The sequence below is a fragment of the Polypterus senegalus genome, chromosome 4, assembly GCF_016835505.1.
Source record: "Polypterus senegalus isolate Bchr_013 chromosome 4, ASM1683550v1, whole genome shotgun sequence".
Taxonomy (NCBI): Eukaryota; Metazoa; Chordata; class Cladistia; order Polypteriformes; family Polypteridae; genus Polypterus; species Polypterus senegalus.
This window is the reverse complement of record NC_053157.1, coordinates 16,878,316-16,894,620: the sequence shown is the minus strand read 5'-3', so window position 1 is coordinate 16,894,620 and position 16,305 is coordinate 16,878,316. Positions and strand designations below refer to the sequence as shown.

Genomic DNA, 16,305 nt, shown 5'->3' with positions numbered 1-16,305 from the left:
TGTTTTCCCTAAGAGAAAGCAAAATTTAACGCAGACTCGCTGTTTTTTATGATCACCCATCGCAAAAATCGCATGAACATGTTTAATAAACACCAAGAAAATCTGACATGGAATGCTGTATGAACAACAGATAAAAGATTCAAGAGTATTTATTGTCATTTTATCCATATACAGTAGTACAGCATACAATAAAACGAAACAACGTTCCTTCAGGACCATGGTGCTACATAGAACATGGAACAACGAAGAATCCACGACACTTAACATAAAGACACATAATATACAACAAGGTGCATGTGAGTCATATCTGCAAACATGTGCAACACTGCAGAACAGAACACATATATCAGATATCAGCCTGGTCCATGAGTGTTCTGAATGCTTGGGGGGAAGAAAGTGCTGCACATTCTGGTGGTGAGGGCCTTAATGCTTCAGTACCATTATCTCAATGGCAGGAGTGTAAACAGTGAATGTGAAGGGTGTGTTGGATCATTCACAATGCTGGTGGCTTTGTGGATGCAGCGTGCAGTGTAAATGTCCATGATGGAGGGAAGAGAGACACCAATGATCTTCTCAGCTGTCTTCACTATCTGTTGCATGGCTTTGCGATCCCTGACTGTGCAATTTCCAAACCAGACAGTGATGCAGTTGCTCAGGATGTTCTTGATGGTTCCTGTGTAGAATGGTGGTGGAAGATGGGCTTTCCTCAGGCTACACAGGAAGTAGAGCCACTGCTGGGCTTTCTTGGCTAAAGAGCTGGTGTTGTGGGACCAGGTGAGGTTCTCTGCCAGGTGGACAACCAGGAATTTGGTGCTATTGACGACCTCCACAGTTGAGCTGTCAATGTTCAGTGGCAGATGGTCACTCACAGTCTTCCTAAAGTCAACAATCATCTCCTTTGTTTTGTCTACATTCAGAGACAGGTTATTGGCTTTACACCAGTCCGTTAACCGCTGCACCTCCTCTCTGTATGCTGACTCATTGTTGTTGTTCTGCCACAGAATACTGTAAGTGTGCTACACCTGGCGGCGAAATTCGCAACTAATTCGAGATTGCATGCCAGGTACAGAGTCCAGTTGTTTTTGGATACCCCTCATAGGTTACCTACCCCGTGTAGTTTGTAGTGATGGCTGAGAAAAAAAATTAAATCTCATGTTTTCATGCAGAATGGAAATGCACTGTGGCCAGAAGGGGGAGCTCCAACTCCCCAAACCCAACACAGATGCAAGTTCAGCACAGCACACAAGTATTTTTATTAGTGGAAAACCCTTTCTCTATTGTTTCCCACAGCACCAACACCAATACAAGTAGGGCACACACAGCAAAACCTTTTTGTCTCCTTTTCTTCCCCTCTCTGTCTTTCTCTTTGTTTGCGCCTCCCCCTTCTTCTGTCAAGCTTTGTCCCTCTTCCTCTCAACTCTGGCTCCTGGAGCTGCTTTTATGCCACACCCGGCAGTGTCCCATAATTCTTGTCTGGAAGCGCTTCCGGCTGAGACAGAAACCTGACAAAATAGGGCTCAGCAGCACCTGCAGTACCTCCAGAACCCAACAGGGCTGAGCCATCAAACTCCAACTTCCATTGTGCCCTGTGGGTTTCCGTGGCAGGGGGGCTGACGTCTAGCGATCCAGGGGAGATAATGCCCTGAGCACGCTTTCTCTCCTGGTCTTAAGAAGGCATCCCAGCAGGGCAAGAGCACCGGCCGTCTGCCTCAGCATGAAAACTCTAAAATCAGCAAACAATATAAAAACGTGCGTGAAAGTTACTCATGTTACTGGTGTTTTATAATTCACATGTCAAGTCATCCAATTGTATGCTCACAATGTCCTAGACATACATACAGGTATCTATACTAATAAAAGGCAAAGCCCTCACTCACTCACTCACTCACTCACTAACTCATCACTAATTCTCCAACTTCCCGTGTGGGTGGAAGGCTGAAATTTGGCAGGTTGATTCCTTACAGCTTCCTTACAAAAGTTGGGCAGGTTTTATATCGAAATTCTACGCGTAATGGTCATAACTGGAAGCAGTTTTTCTCCATTTACTGTAATGGAGATGAGCTTCAACGCCGTGGGCGGAGTTTCGTGTGACATCATCACGCCTCCCACGTAATCACGCAGTACATAGAAAACCAGGAAGACCTCAAAAAAGCGCTCCAGAAAACATGCATTATATAATTGAGAAGGCAGCGAAACAATAAGAAGCGAGTTCTGCTACTTCGGAAACAAAGCACGATGTAAACCTACACTTTAAATTAAGTTCATAGACAGGCTGTCGCTGGCGTTTGTAATTTAGTGCCTGCCCATATAAGGCCATCCGTCAGCGGCAATCCAATAGCAAACTGCCACGGGTAAATATTCACGGGTGAAGGACTGTGCTTATGCAGAGGAAGATGAGATGGTCAGGGTGGTGTTTGACACAAACTCAGCGAAACTGCCAGAGAAAGTTTTAAGTGCCAGGACTAAGGTAACATTAAATAAAGCTATGGACATAGCAGGAGATGGCACCAGCACAGCTGGGAACCTTCGATGCAAGTACACCGAGTGGCTCACGTGAACTGATGCAGTGCACAGATAAAAGCAACAGTTCCAAAAGCGCTGAACAAAACCGAATTACACAATTGAAAAGGCAGCAAAAATATGAAGCGTCTGATAAGCATATTCATAAATGCAGCTACTGTGGAAACAAAGCACACGGTGGAAAAAGTCAATGTCCGCTAAAGGAAGACAGCGTAAAAAAAAAACCCGTGCATGCAGTTTGTCACATCACAGATAAAAAGGAAGGCGAGCTGTTTATTGATGCAGTAAGGAACTAATCGATGAATGAAACCTCTTATCTTTACAGCGATTGACAAACACGGAATGTAACTTGAACACATCGTACAAATACGAGCCTGATTGAAAGAAATAATGATAATCAAATCCTTGATGACAGCAACATTCAATAACACTCACAAAACAATTACTGTATATTGACAATCATGTTACGTTATTTTTAAAATGTTCCCTTTTCTTTTTCATAACTTCTACTTCTCCACTGCGATAACGGGTATATATATATATAAATGTATATCTATAGCCCGATCTACAATACATACTTTAGCATAGACAAGCGGTGGCGCAATTGTAGAGTCTTAAGCCTCTAACGCCGACATTGAGGTTCGATTCGAGAGGGATGTACTGACTATGTATGCAGCGCTACCGATTCATTTTACCTTCCCATCTCCTTGGTTTGGGGGATGAAAAAATATTAGGTTAACGCAGAATCATGTTACGTTATTTTAAAATTTTCCCTTTCTTAGCACAAGCACAGTTGAGAAGCTTGATGCATGTACTCCATAGCAGCGTTAAAAATAGCGCATTTAATCACACTTTCAATTCCAAGCAAACGGGAACTTTTGTCAATGCATGATTTCCTGGTACATCCATTACACTGATGCACACATCACAGCTACAAAAATGTTAGAGTCGGAATAAAGCGCGTTCCTACGACTGATCATTTCGACTACCAGCGAAGCCTTGATAAAAGCATGGTTTTGTGCACACTGAAAAGCAAGCAAAATTAGATGCATTACAGAAAGCGGACTTTGTGGCTCTTACTGGGGATCATTGGACTTCCGTGACCGTTAGTAATTCTAAATACATCTAATTACAAAATGTTCAATGATCACACTGTTTTAGCCTAATGTACAAAATAATTTTGGCTAATGTTACTCAGAGTTTAAAGAGTAAGCTGGTCAAATTACCTTTTATGTTTCTGACTTATTTTTTAAGAAGAAAAACTGCACTTTATGGTGAAATTTTGGTTATTATTATTTAAAGACAATACTATTCTGAAAATGTACTTAAAGTACTTAAACTACCACTTTATTTTTAAGTCTGCCCAATTTTAACCAGGGATGATATTTTTGTTTCTGTTTTGAATTCAAATGCAGTTTAAAAGCTTTTTTCAGAAATTAAAACAGCTTCAGTTTACAATATTCATGTCCATGTCTATTATTTGATTCTGTAAGCCCACTAAAACCGTTTTAAATAAAAAAAAAAACATTTGCGATTTGGGGCAAATTTACGTGTCGATTACATACGATTAATCAAGATTAATTCTTACACAGCCTCTAATTAATTGGATTAATTTTTTAATCGAGTCCCACCTAATAAATATATGTAGATTTGTATATATATGTGTATATACAGTATATATGTAGATATGTATATGTTGTATATACAGTATGTATATATGTGTGTGTGTATATATACAGTATGTGTATATATATGTATGTGTGTATATGTATATATATATAACTGTATATATATATGTGTATAGATGTGTATATATATATATATATATATGTTTATATGTATATATATGTTTATATATGTGTCTGTGTGTGTGTGTATATATATATATATATATATGCCAGCAACACTCATGACAATTACAAAACAATTACATTGTCAATCATGTTACGTTATTATTAAAATGTTTCCTTTTCTTTTTACTTCTCGCTGCCAATGCAGCTATTTTTATATATATATATATATATATATATATATATATATATATATAAATAGATAGATAGATATGACAACAACAATTACATTAACAATCATCTTACGTTATTTTTAAAATGTTTGCTTTTCTTTTTCATAACTTCTTTAACACACTACTTCTCCGCTGCGAAGCGCGGGTATTCTGCTAGTTTTTACTAAAATATCTATATATATAATTCACTAAGAGCACGCAAGACGCACGCAAGACAGAGAGCCATGCCCGCCAACTCACAGAGCCCCACCCACCAACTGTAAGACCATGGGATATGCATGACAGGGCCACGCCCACCAACTCACAGAGCCCCGCCCACCAACTCTAAGCCCATGGGATACGCTCGACAGAGCCCCGCCCACCAACTCTAACCTTCCTCCCATGTCCTGGGGAACGCACGACAGAGCCGCGTCCATCCTCATGACCGCAAACTCTAAGACTGTGGGAAACGCCCGACAGACCCTGCCCGTCAGCTCTAACCGTCCTCCTGCGTCATGGGATACGCACGACAGAGTCCCACCTGCCAGCTGTAACCCTCCTCCCGCATCCACCATCGCTCTCGAGGCATATGCACTGCCTGCTCATGTGCCCATACGCAACAACTCACCAAACACAGCCTCAGTCCCTTTGGTCTGTGCTACAGTCCACATACTGTACACCTCTGAGCCACATTGACTTTTCATTGTTCTTTTCGGTTCCGGCTGCTTTTCTATATATATTATCGACCAAGTTGCCCGACCATGGTGTACACATGACAAAGCCCTGACCGCCCACTCTAACCCTCCTCCCGCGTCATGGGGAACACACGACAGAGCCCAGCCCACCAACTCTCACCCTCCTCCCACGTCCACCCTCGCTCTCGAGGTATGCTCACTGTTTGCTCATGTGCCCGCCCCCAACACGTCACCAAACACATCCTCACTCGCTTTGGTCTGTGCTACAATCCACATGCAGCTGTGAGCCACGTTGACTGTTCACGTTGATAATTATGCGGTGTATGCTACGCCGCGGGTTGGCTAGTTAAATAAAACACTTCCAGAAAATGCTCTTGTAAGCAAAAATGGAATGTATTTAGACTCACTGGGCTCTTTCAATTGAAAACCCACTTCCCCGATTCATTCATTGGTCAGGAGTCCACCCCAGGAACAGCTTCAATGGCTACTCTCAGAAGCTCTGGTGTTTTGGTCTTGGAGTGCACCAATATTAACCCCCCTAAACTGTTCCGATGTTCTGGCCTCGGCATATACCAGCAATAAAATCCCACTAAAATTCCCTTTGCCTTCCACCGCTTGACGCTTCCTCTTATGGCCCATTCACCTTTCATTAATAATCCAATCTGCACAGCTGCAGCACCAGCAGTTTTTACAGGGGAAATTAAGGTTAGGTTGTAGTGTGGTTGGCGTGTCATAGGAACGTGCAGTGACATCACTTTTATTGTGAAACTACTGATGTAGACCTCCGGTTTATGGTACTGCAGCTCTGCATTTAGACCCACTTCATGCTGTCCACTGTGAAGGCAAGAGGGTTCCACAGAGCCCCAAACCCAAAGTATGAACACACAAACACAGTCCCGGGTTCAAATCAACGGGGTGTTTATTACAAAATAACTCGTATAAACAATTAAACCCGTTGTTTCTTCTTCTACTTCTTCTTCATTCTCTCACCCTCTCTCTCCACTGCACTGCTACTCCTCCAGTTGAGTACAGCCTGTCTCATCTCCCAGCTCCAACTCACCTGGACAAGGCAGTGTGGTCTTTTTTATTGAGGACCTGTGGGTACTTTCAGTCATATGACATAGCCAGTTGGAAGTGCTAACGGGTTATGAGAAAGCCAGAGAGACCCTCCCTGTCCTTTCTCGTCTGCCAGGGATCCCTACAGGGCTGCTCCAAATTGGGACTCTATATAGGTACGCTGCCACCTATTAAAGTCGTGGATGAACTGCTCCCAGTTCTTGCACTCTTCGGGCATCCCATCCAGGATGGGGATCATAAGACGTCTTGACCAGGTATTTCCCCCATTTAGGCCATCTTTCCATTATGGCATCTCAGCCAGGTAAGGGCTCCATCTCCGTCCTGGGAAGGACCCCCGACCGTCCTCTGGGGCATCTACACCACCCAGTTTTAAGAAGTCTCCCACACATTGAACTTTCTAGATGCCATCATTTGCATGATGCCAAGCCCACCATCCAGCCCTTTTCATACTTCCAATGACGACCATCTGGTAAGAGTAGCGGGGCAACAAAAAAATGAAATAAACAGAAAACACACCTGAGCCAGAGATTAAACCCCTGCTGAACCATGAAATATATATTTCCAACACTGAACATCATACAATTTTAAAGATTCCTTTTATGTGGTATTTGAAGTGTAAAGAATTGTTCATGCTCTGTAAATTAAATAAAAATGAGAATTTGAAGTTGACAATCATGAAACAAGGAGTGAGAGGTGTAATAGCAGAAAGAAGGCACTGGTAGAAATCTGCGCCAACGTGTGGATTTGACTCCACTGCTTCTAATGGTAAGAATATTAGAAGAAAAAATTAAATTAAAAAAATAAAAAATTCAATATAATAAGAAACAAAACAGTTTAATTCCTGTAATACATGTTATACATGATACCTTAAGCCTTAAAATAATGACTAAGGTTTACTGATAAATGTGCGTTATTTTTATTAATATAATTCACACTTGTTTTTGTGGTGCCCTGTCCAGGGTGTGTTCCTGCCTTGTGCCCTATGCCAGCTGGGATAGGCTCCAGCACCCCCGCGACTCTGTTCAGGACTATGCGGGCTGATAAACTTTTTGTTGCATCAACTTATTATTATGTATGGAGCAAAAGTTGCAAATAGAAGAAAAAACAACATTAATGTTTTCCTTGTAAATAATACACCATATTAGTTTTGTCTAATTGTCTTTAATTTTATTCATAGAATTGAATTTTGAAACTTTAGCAAGTCAAGACAACCTATCTTCAAAAAGAAATTTCATGGACTTTATTGAATTTCTATTTTGTTTCCTGTTATTCCAAATCAGTTTTACTTTGGTTTCCTTAGTGTCGGGTGCAATTCCAATTCCAAATCCAGCTTGTTGAATTGAACTGCCATGATTTCCAGTTTCACTTCATGAACTGAAATGCAGGAAGATTTTACATTACATTAATTACATGTGTGGGCGGCATGGTGGCACAGTGGTAGCGCTGCTGCCTTGCAGTTAGGAGACCTGGGTTCACTTCCCGCGTTCTCCCTGCGTGGAGTTTGCATGTTCTCCCCGTGTCTGCGTGGGTTTCCTCCCACAGTCCAAAAACATGCCGGTTAGGTGCATTGGCGATCCTCAATTGTCCCTAGTGTGGGTGGGTGTGTGCGCGCCCTGCGGTGGGGCTGGCACCTTGCCCGGGGTTTTTTTCCTGCCTTGCGCCCTGTGTTGGCTGGGATTGGCTCCAGCAGACCCCCGTGACCCTGTAGTTAGGATATAGCTGGATGGATGGATGGATTTATTACATGTACTGTACACACATTTATACAAGATGACTTATAACATCTATGATACATTTGGTTACATTTCTTTCTTGCTTTCCAATTATGGCACAGACAGGTCAAGTGACTTACTCAGGGTCACACAGTGTCAGCAGCCAAAGCCTTAACTACTACACCACAATGCCTACCAGATTTGGGCAGAAGACAGGGACCAAGCCCAGACAATGAACTGACCCACTGTATGCTGGGTCAAGCAGGAAATTGGACCATTTTGGGGTGTGGATATCCACAAATGAAAACCCCTACCAATGCAGGGTGACCAACTGGGTGATGGAGCTGTGAGGAAGCCATACTAACTTCAGTGTCATCATGCTACATCACTGGGTAGTGACATCTTTCACTTTCAGTACCAGTAATGGTAAAGGTCTCCACACCCCTGTTAAGACCACCTTTGTTAAACAGATAGATAGATAGATAGATAGATAGATAGATAGATAGATAGATAGATAGATAGATAGATAGATATGAAAGGCACTATATAATAGATAGATAGATAGATAGATAGATAGATAGATAGATAGATAGATAGATAGATAGATAGATAGATAGATAGATAGATAGATAGATAGATAGATAGATGGATAGATAGATAGATAGATAGATAGATAGATAGATAGATAGATAGATAGATAGATAGATAGATAGATAGATAGATAGTGTGAAAAGTAGGGGGCACCCCTGAGTCCCTTATCCCCAGACACACAAGACCCAAGACAATTCCGGGTTCATATATAAATCCTTTTAATTCACACAGCTTTAATAAGACAAGTAACCAAAGCCAATACACAGATTGCATGCTTGTTCCTTCATTTTCCTTTCTATCCTTCTCTCCTCTAGTGAGTTTTGGCCTCTTCCACCCGACTGTGACTCCCAGAAGTATGGCTGCAGGCTCCTTTTAAGTTGGACCCGGGAGTACTTCCTGTGGCACGTCATGGCTTGTTGGAAGCACTTATGGGTCATACAGAATCCAGGGAGATCCTACCCTGACAGTGCCCTCTGTCATACCCCTGCCGGGCTTCTTTTGGGATTCCAATTCTTTCCGCTCTTAATAGTCCATCATTCTTTGCTCTAGTGTCCCATACATGACAAAAATTGTATGGTGTCCCGATTGGATAGTGTCTGCAACCTGGCCATTCTTCTATTATGGGTTCCCAGCCAGGCAACAAATCTTCCTTCATCCTGGCTGAGATGCCCGTCCGTCCAGCTGGACACCTACAACAGATAGAGAGTTAGACAGATAAGGCAATAAATAATAGATAGATAGTGTGGTAAATAATCAAGCCTTAACACACAAAGTGGTTTGGGGTAGCCCCCTGTATACTTGAGAATTGGCTGCAAAAGTTGAGAAAAGTTTGAAAAAATGGTCTTTTCAGACAAGAGTCCTAAACAGAACTCCCTCGGTTAGTAAACATGGCAGATATATAGTGGAATGGTAGGAACAGGAGGGATCTTGGGACTGGAACCGGAAATTAGGTTATTGGGCTGTGACTTCTTGGAAGGTGGAACTGGAAGTGATATCTTCTGTGGTGGAACCGTTAGTGACGCCTTCTGGGGCGGAACCAGGTGGAATTTCCCTGCATTTGATCTGTGGGTAGATAAGAGAAATGACTAATGCTTACTTCCTCAGTATTAGTGTGTCACAGAGAGAGTGTGTGGCATTGTTCACAATGGCACTCGGTTTTGTGTTCATTATCTCCTTCGCTACAACCTCCAGCAGGTCCGGAAGGCATCCCATTACTGAGTCTACTTTTTGATGACCTTACTGATTTGGTGGGCCTCTCCTGATGTTACTAGCCCAGCACACCACAGCGTAGAAAATCACACTGGGCATCACAGAGTTGTAGAAGATGTGAAGGATGTCACCACCAACATTAAAGGAGTGCAGAGGAAAAAATAGCCTTATTTAATTCCCCCACGATACATCATTGATGCAGACCCCCAAATGTTTGTAGCCATGTATCACCTTCATTGGTTTTGTAGTTGTTAAGTTGCAGACAATTTTCTTTGCACCAAGAAGCAAAGTTCTCCACCTGTCTTTTCTCCTTTGTCTCCTTCCCCTTATCAATACGCCCCATAAATGCAGAATCATCTGAGAATTTCTGTTATTGGCATGACCTGCTGCTATATTTATAGCCGGTGGTATAAAGGCTAAAGAGAAATGTGGACAGACCTGCTCCTGGTGATGCTCCAGTGTTTGCTCACATCTATATAATCTCCATTCATCTGCAGCACATAAAATCATAAGACTCTGCAGCCAAGTTATGATTTTCCAGTAAAAAGTGATATTCCTCTTTGACTGTGCTTAAGTGATTATAATGGTTTAATAGTAATTGAATGCTGACAGAAATATCACACACTTAAAATGCCATCAAGATCATAAAGCAATTCAGAAGAAATGATTCCTATCGTTTTAATTCCTGCTGTCGGGGCGTTTAGTTTCATTATCTTTAAACAAAGCCTACTGTGTTTATTGCCTTCACTTTGCCACTGAGGTCAAAGATATAATGTACAATGCTGAGCTTGTATTTATATTTAATAAAAGTTATAAATAATACATTTCCTCCATGTGCCTGAGGGACACGTAAGATGATGGTGTTAAAAGTTTTAAAGCTCTTTAATGTAGTATCACGTTGCCCTGAGACTCGTTTTTTTCCTCTTTTGTAACACACACACACACACATACAGAAGTGGGCAGACGTGTTGGCACCCCTCCACGAAAAAAGAAGAACCCACAATTATCTCTGAAATAACTTGAAACTGATAGATGTAACTGGCACCCATCCTTGTTCATTCTGTATTTTCCAAAAATGAGACTTTGCCTTAGAAGTTTGATTCAACAGAATATTTGAAATAATAACACAAACGGACAAAAATGATGGGACCCATAACCTGATATTTGGCCGCACAACCTTTAGAGTTTGCCATCACTGCACACAAGCAATTCCTGGAGCTCTCCATGAAACATCTGCACCTGTCCACAGGTCGTTTGGCCCAAACTTCCTGAACAGACTGCTCCAGCTGTGTTAGGTTTGTAGGGGGTCTTTTCCAGACTGCATCTTCAAGGTCTTTCCATAGATGTTTGATGGGATCCAAATCAGGGCTCACAGAAGGCCACTTCAGAATAGTCCAATGTTCTGTCCTTAGCCATTCTTGGTGCTTTTCACCAAGGTATTTATAGGTCTGCACCTTCTGCACACAGTCACCTCTGATGATCACGGGGTCCATGAGGAGCTTGGGCTTCCTAAAATATCTGGGAGTGCAGCTGGATGACAAATTGGACTGGACTGCCAATACTGATGCTCTGTGTAAGAAAGGTCAGAGCAGACTATACTTTATGAGAAGGTTGGCATCCTTCAACATCTGCAGTAAGATGCTGCAGATGTTCTACCAGACGGTTATGGCGAGTGCCCTCTTCTATGCGGTGGTGTGCTGGGGTGGCAGCATAAAGATGAAAGACGCCTCACGCCTGGACAAACTTGTTAAGAAGGCAGGCTCTATTGTAGGATTAAAGTTGGACAGTTTAACATCTGTGGCAGAGCGACGGGCACTAAGCAAACTCCTGTCAATCATGAAGAATCCACTGCATCCACTGAACAGGATCATCTCCAGGCAGAGGAGTAGCTTCAGTGACAGACTTTTGTCACTGTCCTGCTCCACTGACAGACTGAGCAGGTCGTTCCTCCCCCACACTATGCGACTCTTCAATTCCACCCGGGGGAGTAAATGCTAACATTATACAAAGTTATTGTCTGCTTTTTTTTTTTTCTTTTTTCATTTTTATTACTATTTAATTTAATATTGTTTCTTTGTATCAGTATACTGCTGCTGGAGTATGTGAATTTCCCCTTGGGATTAATAAAGTATTTATCTATCTATCTGGTCTGGTTGGACTGAATTTGGCTGGAGTTTGATGTTCCAATGTAGCTGGTCATCTGTTGGCTCGTTTCACATCTCATTTCTGTTTGGCTGCCATTTAATGAAGAAAAGAATCAATTCAGAGGACTGAATCCTTAAAAACAGGGCCAGTAAAATAGGTAAAAGGAGTAAATTAGCAGTGAAAATTGGTCACTGATTAGGAAAAGGGTCAGAATGAAAACCTGCAGCCACAGCAGCCCACCAGGACCAGAGCTGGACATCCCTGGTTTAAAGTATATGAGAAGATGTGTGTAAGGTATATGCAAACTCTATGCCGCTTCATTTCATTTTATTTTATATAAGGGATTTGAACATCTGTACATTTTGGTATCTACAGGGGGTTTGGTTCCAGGACCTGTATACCTAACCGTACCTAATCCACCTGCCCATGGAAGAGACCAAGAACAGACCACATTTGTTGTCATCTGGGATAACGTCAGTTCACAATTAGCTCATTTATCACCACCAATTTATTGTTCAGTTTTCACGATTTCAATGAGCTGTAAGGGGACCAACAAATTTGTCCACGTCTGTAGTTCATTGTCTTTCTTTCTCATGGTCAATGGCTCTCCTGGCTCAGAAGGAAACAGATAACTAATTTTTTGAGTTGAACAAAACAAAACGAATCAAAAAATTAACAAAGCAACCAACACTGAGATAGAAGGCAAAATTTACAGACAAAAATCAGGCAAATAGTCAAAAACAAGGAAAAACAAGAATATCAATAACAAAGAGAGAGTTTGCTTTAAAGTTTTAAAGGAATTATCCACGGATCAGATAAAGCTTGGTGCAGATGCTGACCTTTTATCCCATCGTGGTGAAAACTTGAGGTCAAGACCCTGGAAACCACGCCCCTAGAAACATGGGATGTGACCTTAACGACAGTTATGCAAAATGGCGTCTACTAGAGAAAAACTCTAAAATTCAGCCCTGATCATGACAAAAGCCCCCTTCAAGTGCAACTTGGAATCTACAAATAATGTGCAAATTGCCAAGGATGGTCTTGAGTTCCAGTTGTATTTTGTCTTGTTTTTGTCGCAGAGGAGTTTACAGTTTGTGAAGCTGCCGCACTGTGTTGCATCTAGGGAGCTGTTACAATATACTTTTATGAATCTGACAGTTTATTTTTCACTCAATTAGCGTTCTATAGGTCTTATCAAATAAAGCATACTGATGGATCCCATAAATATAAAGCTTACATGATGCTCTGATTTCTCATTTACAGGTATGACTTTGTAGAAATTGAAGAACCCCTTGATGGTACAATTCTAGGCCGCTGGTGTGGAACCAAGCCAGCCACTGGGAAACAGATATCTAAAGGCAACCAGATTAGGATACGATTCGTATCTGATGAATATTTTCCCTCAGAGCCTGGATTCTGCATTTATTACTCCCTCCTTCCCCTGGTAAGCTTTTTATATTTATATATATATATATTTTTTTTTTGCTTTTGTTTCATAATTCAATTAAGAGTCTCATGTGTGTGGAATATGAAAGGGAGCCAAGAGCAGCCTTGTTTTCATAGCATCTGACAGCCTCCCGTTAAAGCCTAAGACCCGTCTGTAGCTTTCCTTTGTCTTCCCTGAAACACAGAAAGCTCCCCTGACATGATTAGGCAAATGCCCCACAACTCATGTTGACTTACGGAGCACAGATGAGATAATTCCCTGATTTAATTCTCTCAAGTGGAAATAAAGAAAGGATTAGTGTTACCCTTCTAAAAAGCTGGTCAAGCAAGCAGAATTATACAATGAGGGACCTTCAAAACAGCCATGCCAAGCTTTTTTTTTTTTTCCTCTGGAGGTAAGACCACACACAGCATCTTCCAGATTTTTTTTTAATTATTATTATAATATAATTTCAACATTAGAAAAATGACAGAAAAAATTGGAAGGTTTTTAATGTTAGTACCGGAGGCATTTAAAATTAAAATGTGAGGTTCCGTCATAACAAACATGAAAGGATTTCATCCACTGAAACAGAATATGTTACCAGTGTAACCAGGATTTAATACTGGAATTTTTAAATCAGATGTATTAAAAACTGGTCATATTTTCAGGGACTGGCACAGTGGTTGGTGTTGCGGCCTCATGCCCATCAAGTCAAAAGTCAAAATTCTAGTGTAGTCTTTCTGCATGGAGTCTACAGCAGGGGTGGCCAGCTCTGACCCTGGAGAGCCACAGTGGCTACAGGTTTTCATTCTAACTGTTTTCTTAATTAGTGAATAGTTTTTGCTACTAATTAACCTCATTTAATTTATTTGTTATTTAACACTCAGACTCTTTAAATCAGGGCTGAGCAACATTGGTCCTGGAGGGCTGCAGTGGCTGCAGGTTTTCATTCCAGCTGTTTTCTTAATTAGCAACTAGTTTTTGCTTCTAATTAACTTCATTTATTATTCGCAATTTAAGACTCAATCCCTCTACATTAGGGCTGAGCAACAACAGTCCTGGGGCCTAATGTATAAACGGTGCGTATGCATAGAAATGTTGCGTAAGAACTTTTCCACGTTCAAATCGTGATGTATAAAACCTACACTTGGCGTAAAGCCACGCACTTCTCCACGGTACCTCATACCTTGTCGTATGCAAGTTCTCCGCTCAGTTTTGCAGATTGGCGGCACCCAGCGTCAAAGCAATGCTACTGTTCCTGTGTGGTTACACCTTATTTTCCTGACGCGGCTTTATAAATACACTGAAACTAACCGCATATTGTTTATTAATGTAATGCATCTGATTGTAATTAACTTGTAACAATATAATGGTCCAGGGAATAGCCATAGTATCTATACTAATAAAAGGCAGTAGTTTCGTGTGACATCATCACGCCTCCCACGTAATCACCTGAACTGACTGTCAACGCAATACGTAGAAAACAAGGAAGAGCTCCAAAAAGCACTGAAGAAAACATGCATTATATAATTGAGAAGGCAGCGAAACAATAAGAAGTGAGCGAGTGACAAATACAAGCATATTCATGAGTGCTGCTACTTCGGAAACAAAGCACGGTGTAAACCTAAAGTTTAAATTAAGTTCATAGATAGGCAGCCACTGGCGTTTGTCATGCCCACGGCTAATGTGGGATACAAGTTTAATGAGAGGACGCAGGATATAAACGAGTTTTGATCACTTTGTAACTAAGTTAAAATTGCTGTTGAAGGGCTGTGCTTATGCAAATTCCGAGAGACTGTGTTTGTGGGGGGATCGACAGTTAAGGCGGGTGGGGGAGTGATGTCATCATCTCCCCTCCCATTCACCTCATTTCACTCACTAACGCAGTCTTGCGGAAGCAACTTTGTCACGCTGCCACCAAATACTCACAGAAAAATCCACAAGTTAATACACACGCTGTCTCTAGAGTTTCTCCACACTGAATCCTCCAGGCACTACTTACAAAAGGTTACATTGACAATTGTGTTACATTATTTTTAAAATGTTTCCTTTTCTTAGCACAAGCACAGCTGAGATGCTTCAATGCATGTGCTCCATAACGCGTTAAAAATAACACATTTAATCACACTCTGCATTCCAAGCAAAGGGGAACTTCTGTCAATGCATGATTTCCTGGTACACCGATTACATTGATGCACACATCAGAGCTACAAAAATGTAAGAGTCGGAAGAAAGCGCGTTGCTAGGACTGATTGGAAGAAAATTTAGTTTCAAAAGACTACCCGATGAAAGCCTTGATAAAAGCGTGGTTTTGTGCAAACTGTGCAAAAAGGAGTTTGCAGACCACCGAAGCACTTCAACCTTACGGTACCATCTAAATGCAAAACATGTTACAGCGAACACAGAAACTGTGTATGCTTTTAGCACTAGCAGTAGCAGTTCGAGTACCAACAAAAGTTGTCGGCAGCCCAAACCTGATGAAATGAATGGCTTCAGGACCAAAATTAGTAAGTCAACATCGGTCAAACACATACAAGCATATTTATGAGTGCAGCTACTTTGAAAATAAAGCACAGTGTAAACCTAAAGTTTAAATTAAGTTCATAGACAGGCTGCCGCTGCCGTTTGTCATTCCCACGTCTAATGCGGGATACAAATTTAATGAGAGGACCCAGGGTATAAACGAGAGTTTTGATCACTTTGTAACTAAGTTAAAATTGATGGTAAAAGGCTGTGCTTATGCAAATTCCGAGAGACTGTGTTTGTGGGGGGATTGACAGTTAAGGAGGGTTGGGGAGTTTTATCATCATCTCCCATCCCATTCACCTCATTTCTCCGCAGCTAATGCGGTCTTGTGGAAGCAATTTTGTCACGCTGCCACCAAATACTCACAGAAAACTCCACAAGTTAATACACATGCTGTCT

The 16,305-nt window shown here is 41.5% G+C and overlaps 1 protein-coding gene across 1 annotated transcript in view; it reads left to right on the top strand.

Moving 5' to 3' along the window:
- The window catches only part of pdgfc (platelet derived growth factor c), a 336,486-nt gene that overhangs the window by 227,481 nt on the left and 92,700 nt on the right, over positions 1-16,305 (top strand). The window contains exon 3 of the mRNA XM_039750296.1: positions 13,215-13,395. Coding sequence (XP_039606230.1) covers positions 13,215-13,395 — 181 coding nt within the window. The remainder of the gene's footprint in view (positions 1-13,214; positions 13,396-16,305) is intronic.